The following is a 7,773-nucleotide window of genomic DNA, read 5'->3' as shown; positions in this document are numbered from 1 at the left end:
CTGTGCTCGCCATGGCAACATTTTCAGGCAAACCAATGGACTGACTAAGACGTAAAATCCATCAATGAATCCCAGAAGAATGAAATTGTACGTCAAGGTGAAAGCTGCCTGGGGCTCCGGGGGAGAGATTTCTGCAATTCTGAGATTCTTCAGGGAGAGTCCGAGGAAAGGACACAGACAGCGACACAAATCTGACGGATCTGATGGCTGAATTGAAGTTTAATTTCCGATACAGAACATCATCCGGATCACAGCCGGTCCAAACATAACATGATTGGTTTTGGTGTATGGCCAGCTTTAGAATCCCTGTTAGGTTTTTATATCCCTCAGTGTCACTGCTTTCCTTACACTTCCTGTCCAAACTGATGCCAATCTTCCGGGCAGGAAGTGGGGTTGGGGGGACCCTACCGAGGAATCATTCACATGGGTGGCAAAGGGGAGGTAAAAACTCGCCCACCTAACACCTAAAATGGTGACTGCTTGGACCAGTGGTGCCACTTGCCAAATGCGACCAGTGCAGTCAATTAAAATGTCACTGCATACCAACCACTTGGCGCATGGCTGCACTGCGTTATTGAGATGCAAAATCTTCATTGAGATAAAAAAAAGACAACAGGCCTTCATGAGGAGGTGGTAGTATGGCCCCCTCAGGGCCCGTAAACTGGCTGTCCACCGCAGATTGCTTTTCAGAGGGTGGTAAAGTCTGCTGCCCATGTAGACCTAGCCCAGCAGGGACACAAACAGCCATTAAACCTGACAGAGGCTCTAAGCCTTCCCTGTTGTGCTGAACAGATACATTTTTAGAACAGGTAGTACACAGTAAGGCCTCATTCACATGAGAATCGGCCGGCACATATAGTTTCCTGTCCAGCTTGCACGGCCGTATCGGGCAGCTCTCGGGAAGGACAGGTGATGCGTGTGATTTTTACACTGCCCTCGTCCTTCTCTATGGGAGTATGCGGACATACGTCGCCCTACGCTCACCCCAAGTGCAGGTCCGTACGGGTGCGGGTGTCCCGGCTCGGATGCAGACAGGATCCATCCTGTCAGCGTACGAGTACGGACACCCGCACCCGCTCTGCCCAGCACTGCAACACTTTGCCTGGCTCTGCCCAGCTCTGTCTGGCTCTGCCCCCACTCTGCCTGGCTGTGCCCCCACTCTGCCTGGCTCTGCCCCACTTTGCCCAGCACTGCCCCACTTTGCCTGGCTCTGCCCAGCTCTGCCCCCAATCTGTCTGGCTCTGCCCAGCTCTTTCCAGCTCTATCTGGCTCTGTTCAACTATCTCCAGCTTTGCTCAGCTCTGCCCTGTCTGGCTCTGCCCCACTCTGCCCGGCTCTACCACACTCTGCCTGGCTCTGCCCTACTCTGCCCAGCTCTGCCTTACTTTGCCTGGCTCTACCCAACTCTGACGAGCACTGCCCCACTCTGCTCGGCTCTGCCTGGCTTTGCCTGGCTCTGTTTAGCTCTCTCCAGCTTTACTCAGCTCTGCCCTGTCTGGCTCTGCCCGACTCTTCCCAGCTCTGCCCGGCTCTCTGTCTTATTATATAACCTGGGAGAATGTCCTGGATGTGATAATAAGAGACTCATGGAGGAAAGAATGGAGTGAGGTCACAACGGGGAAATCTCATTGTCAGTCCTCCAGAACCCTTCCAGAAACCTCGTCTTAATCCAGTGAGCCCCCCAACTTCCTGTGTGAGCTGACAACGCTGCCTCTGCTGCACTGAAATCCCAAGCAGTGTTATCAGCCCCCTACTGGACTACAGACCTCCTACCCCTTATACTATGACGATAGGGTGGAGGCGGAGATGTGATATAGTCCAGCGGGGGAGAGCTCAAGCAGGGCTGACAACACTGCTTGGAATCTCATTGGCAGCGTCTACAGCTCCAGCAGTATATTAGGAACTCCAGACAAAACTTTAATGTTTTTAGTTTTCGATGGAGACGACGAGGGTTGTCCCCCCTTCTCCCCATCAGGTTTTTACTGAAGCCTGTGTCCCCATTGTGGGGAATGACGTTCACTTCCTGCCCCAGTGACACGCATTCTCATTTCTATCATTATAGTTATTGTTACTATTTGTTTCCATATTTCATGTGATTTACATTTTCAGATTCACATTGTTTACATTGTGACATTTTCTCATTGACTCATTAGAGTTCTACAAATGTTCAGTGAAAGGATCGGGGAATTTGGCCCTTTCTCCTGGTTTTTCTAGTTTTTCCCGTACAATAAATGACTTGTTTGCGTATCGTTGATGACTCAGGGATAATGATGGGAGTTGTAGGTGTGGACGAGGAGAGTCTGGTGTGCGGAGCTGCTGATGAGACTTTATATCGAGATACGAGACAATCTGCTGAGGACACAATGGAAGAGCTGAGGAGGATTCTCCTGATTGGGGCCGCAGTGGCCCTAATGGCGGTTCAGGTCCATATGGAGATGGAGACGGATGAAGCGCCAAATTTGTTGTCGGAGGAGACGGAGCTGGCTGAGCCCCCTGAACCGGAAATGGAAGAGAATATGATGAGTGGCCCCATGTGCTGCGAAGACAGCTTCTGTACAGGATGTCTGTGCCGCAATGCAAACCATAAGGTACATTTCACCTCAGGAAAAGGAAACTTTATTTTATTTTGAGATATTATTGTAACATTTTATTTTAGTTTTGGATTAAGGGAGGGTTAAACCTTCTATTGTTTCACAGGAGGATTGGGGTGCTGGCAGTAAGTAGGAGGATTGAGGTGGTGGAGAGTAGGAGGGTTGGGATGATGGAAGTGAGGAGGAGGGTTGGAGTGCTGGCAGTAAGTAGGAGTGTTGGGGTGCTGGCAGTAAGTAGGAGGATTGAGGTGGTGGAGAGTAGGAGGGTTGGGCTGCTGGTGGTGAGGAGCGGGTCTGGACTGCTGGCAGTAAGTAGGAGGGTTGGGGTGCTTCCAGTGAGGAGGAGGGTTGGGGTGCTTCCAGTGAGGAGGATGGCTGGGGTGCTGGCAGTAAGGATCGTAGGGGTGCTCGCGATGAGTAGGAGGGTTGGGGTGCTGGCAGTGAGGAGGAGCGTTGGAGTGCTGGCAGTGAAATGTTTTGGGGTTCTGGCAATAAGGAGGATGGCTGGGGTGCTGGCAGTAGGTAGGGGCATTGGGGTGCTGGCAGTAAGGAGGGGTGTTGAGGTGCTGGCAGTGCAGAGGAGAGTTTGGGTGCCAACAGTGAGTAGGGGCGTGAAGGCCCTTGCAGTACGGAGGAGGGTTGGGGTGCTGGCAGTGTGGAGGAGGGTTAGGATGTTTGCAGTACGGAGGAGGGTTGGGGTGCTGGCAGTGTGGAGGAGGGTTAGGATGTTTGCAGTGTGGAGGAGGGTTGGGGTGCTGGCAGTGAGGAGGAGCGTTGGAGTGCTGGCAGTGAAATGTTTTGGGGTGCTGGCAATAAGGAGGATGGCTGGGGTGCTGGCAGTAGGTAGGGGCATTGGGGTGCTGGCAGTAAGGAGGGGTGTTGAGGTGCTGGCAGTGCAGAGGAGAGTTGTGGTGCCAACAGTGAGTAGGGGCGTGAAGGCCCTTGCAGTACGGAGGAGGGTTGGGGTGCTGGCAGTGCGGAGGAGGGTTGGGGTGCTGGCAGTGCGGAGGAGGGTTGGGGTGCTGGCAGTGAGGAGCATTGCAGAGCATGAGGAACACTCTTTGCTGCACCGTAAGCAGAGCTGCGTTGGGGAAATCTACAGGCATGGGTTGGCCGCCCTTCCACTTGTGGCTTCCAGCAGGGACACAAACAGCCATTAAACCTGACAGAGGCTCTAAGCCTTCCCTGTTGTGCTGAACAGACGTTTATAATGCTAATTGAAGAAATAATTTCCACCCTCCGACCACCAATCCCAACTAATGGCTGCTGGCGCCCAAATGGATCAAAATGTACCAATCCATAAAAAAGAAAAGAGTGTTCCTTGTTCCTGATATATACCATGCAACTATGTAACCAACAGCCAGCATTAGGTGAAAGCTGCGCATGCCGTTACAGGGAAATGTGAGCACATGTGTGTAACAAACTTAGACTTGGAATAAACTGAACGGAAATAAGAGACAAAAACCCAACAAGAAAACTCCACCAATGAAGGAAACTGAGTCCTGTGCAGACTCTTCTTCTGAGTTCCACTTCAAATGGTTTGTGAATCTTGTGCAGACACCAAACCCCCCAAAAGCACAGGACCTCACCTTGTGAGAAGGACCTCAGTGAATGAAAGATCATAGGGGGGGAGGGGGGGCAGGTAGATGAATCCAACGATCTTCCATGTATAAATGTAGATGAAGGGAATTAATCCTACAAATACCCCATAGTGCCTTATGTATCTGGAGCACAATTTATGGTGCACAGTGACAGTACAGGAAGTGAGGGCGATTCTCCCAGGTGGCAACAGAAGTAGCAGTGAACACCTACCAGGGTGTCTAAACCTTGACAACTCTATCCTAAGCTAAAACAATGGAGGGGAATTTCACATTATCCCCTTTGTGACGGGAGACGTACACTGCATCTCCCGCCACAAAGTGCCCAAATGACTGCTCACGTACACTGTACGTGATGAGTTATTTGCTGCTTTACAAGGCTGGTAACGGCTGAGAATCATGAATGGACGGGTCAGTATAGAGGCTTCCATTAATGAAAGAGTTAACCTTTTTCAGACACCCGATCCCCTTCAGGAATCGGGTGTCTGAGAGTGAGAGCAGGGCCACATTTGCAGCTCTTGCCGTCACTCTGACAGCTGCTATAGATCGAGGAATCCCCCATGTATACCGGCTTTTTTTTTTTTTTTGTTAACTTTCAAGATTAGAAACATAATGTCTCAATTCTGAAAGAATGTTTCAGTTTTCTGATGGTTGTGGAACGATCGGAAAACCTTTAGTGACATCTGATCCTGAAATGCTGCAGGATCAGTGTAAAGGTGGCCATACACCTTGCGATCATCGGACGAAACTTTTCGTCCGATGATCCAACCGTCGTACGATTGTCGTACGGCGGCCCCATCCTGCCCCGATGATCGCAAGGTTCAATCAGCGATAGTTTAAAAAAAAACACCTGGACGAATTGCGGTATTCGACCGCACGTATTTTGGTTTGCGCATGAGCAGTGTCCATCGTACGACTTTTGACGTACGGAAACGCCACCAACCATGCGAACATCGTCCGATCGACCGAAGTTTTCGAACATACAGGAAAGACTAAAGTCTCTACGATTGTACAGTACTGGCGGTTGCACACTCCCCATAGACCTTACGATCGTCGTACAAAAAGTCGATCGCATACGATAATCGTAAGGTGTATGGGCACCTTAATTAAGGTTATTATTGGCTGTCCTGAAGTTTGAAGCAGCCTAATAATAACCAAAAACTAATTGATTCATTTATCGAGCAGTCATATTAAAACAATTCACCATGACTGCTTGATATAATTAAATAAATAATACAATAAAAAAGTGTAAAAAATAAATAAATGTAACAAATTAAAATGATATATTTGAATATATTTTTATACTATCATTTATATCATTTTTAAAAATAATAATCATTTATATATTATATATTTTTAACCCCCCTCATGACTAGGGATGAGCCGAACACCCCCGTGGAAAATGAAATGTCCCCATTTTGAAGCCTTTTTATGGCCAATTTATTTGCCGTAAAAAGTGTATGGGGATCCGGGTACTGCCCTGGGGGCCATGTATTCATGATCACCATGTATAAATATATAAATGGTCCATATAAAGAACTTGGTGCCAAATTATTCATGTTAAGGTCACTGCAAAGGACAAGGGGGCACACTTTGCGTCTGGAGGAAAAGAGGTTTAACCTTTGCATACTGAAAGGATTCTTCACAGTTAGAGCTGTGAAAATGTGGAACAGACTCCCCCAGGAGCTTGTTCTAGCTAGCTCGGTTAATTGTTTAAAAAAACATCAGGATGTATTCCTAAATGCACAGAATATTACTGGTTATTGAGTTCTTATAGGTATATTAAGCATCAGAGAGCATTGATCCGGAGAATATCCGATTACATTATGGGATCAGGAAGGAATTTTTTCCCCTGTTGGAGCAAATTGAACCATGCTTTATAGGGGTTTTTTTGCCTTCCTCTGGATCAACATTGGTAATTGTGGGCATCTTTTTTTTTTTTTCTCTCTATAGGTTGGACTCGATGGACTTTTCAACCTGACTCAATGGTGTCTTTTTTCAACCTGACTAACTATGTAACTATAAATTTACCACTGTTTTTCTACATGAAACACTCTTCAGTGCATGACAACAAATTGTGATCAATGCTACAACAAACAGATTTACCTCCCTGGATTGCACATGTTGATGCAACCTTGCCATATAAAAAATTGAATGGATGCCCTGCTATACACTGGACTCTTAATAGTTAAAGTTACATTCATTGATGTATTATCTCATTTGCATTGACAAAAATTATTTTGTTTGTGTTTTACCAATGCCTATTTACAAAGTGTAATATATGTTGTTTGACAATGGCTGATTTGTAACACTTATGTTATATTTTGTACTTTTTAAAAATAAAGTTCTTTTGTTGAATGTGAAATACTGTTTGAGCACTATCATATTCGAGGAAGAAGTAGTTGATTAGGACCGACTAGGGAAAACTAAGGGTCAAAAAGGTCTTTAAATAAAAACACATTTTATTTATACAACATTATATGCAGATCAAAGCTCATCTCTGAGTTAAACAGAGTAGATACAAAAGTAGCAATGTTACTTTGTATTTCTAGCACTTGTCTTGTTTATAAACACCGTGTCAGATGGCCCTTTTTTGCTTCTACGACGACATTTACATTGCATTGCATTTACATTGCAATTCCCAGCTTTTATTTTGCCAGGAATTGCCAAATAAAGGGTAGGAGCATAGTGGGGCAGAAGGACGGAACATACAACATGTGTCCTGTGTAGGGATGAGCCGAACACCCCAGTGTTCGGTTCTAATTCGAACATGGAAAAAGTTCTAATTCGAACTTAGAACTCAATGTAAGTCTATGGGGGTAGAACTCAGAAAATGTCTCCATTTTGAAGCCTTATGTGCAATTTATTGGCCATAAAAAGTGTATGGGGATCCAGGTACTGCCCTGGGGAACATGTATCAATGGAAAACACACACACACACACACACACACATATACATATATATGTGTGTGTGTGTGTGTGTGTGTGTGTGTGTGTGTATATGTAGAGATGGGAGCTCTCTCTCTTTAGATTCTGTATTATATTATATATATTATATTGTAATTATATTAATATATATATGTATATATATCAATAAATCTGCTGTCACTAACTCTACTAGAACTCTCTTTATCTCCTACAACACACTACACAGAGCCGCGGTGTCAGCAGCCTTATATAGTGTGCTGCAGGGACTTAGCTGTGAGACATGATTGGGCAGAGTCATCATGACTTTGCCCAATCGTGGCTCTAAATGTGTACTGAGCCCTGATTGGCACAGTCTTGCACCGACTGTAGCCAATTACAGTTTCGGAGGGCGCGGTGCATTGTGGGATGTTCCGCGGTCGAACATCCCACATTGTTCGGCGTTCAGCGAACGCTAGAACAGGCTATGTTGGAGTTGAACCTATGCTCGATTCGAACATGCAGCCCATCACTACTCATGACAGCGATGTTCAAAGTATGTCGCTGTCACTGAGTGTGACGCTTAGTGACATTGTATGCCGGGTGATCACTTTTAGCTTTTAGAGGAAAAAAATATGAAAATGTCAGGTTTTAGTTTTAGACCGAGTAGTACAGAAACA

The 7,773-nt window shown here is 46.3% G+C and overlaps 1 protein-coding gene across 1 annotated transcript; it reads right to left on the bottom strand.

Moving 5' to 3' along the window:
- Nucleotides 1–2,683: 2,683 nt before the first annotated feature.
- Nucleotides 2,684–3,292, bottom strand: LOC108803922 (extensin-1-like; the record flags this gene model as incomplete). Its single annotated transcript, XM_018575710.1, has 1 exon — nucleotides 2,684–3,292. A coding segment is annotated over one exon (609 nt), but the record flags the coding sequence as incomplete, so codon positions are not given.
- Nucleotides 3,293–7,773: the final 4,481 nt, after the last annotated feature.

The sequence above is a fragment of the Nanorana parkeri genome, unplaced genomic scaffold (assembly GCF_000935625.1).
Source record: "Nanorana parkeri isolate BGI_ZX_2015 unplaced genomic scaffold, ASM93562v1 scaffold4468, whole genome shotgun sequence".
NCBI lineage: Eukaryota > Metazoa > Chordata > Amphibia > Anura > Dicroglossidae > Nanorana > Nanorana parkeri.
Note: the sequence above shows the minus strand (reverse complement) of the source record. Positions and strands in the feature narration are given on the sequence as shown.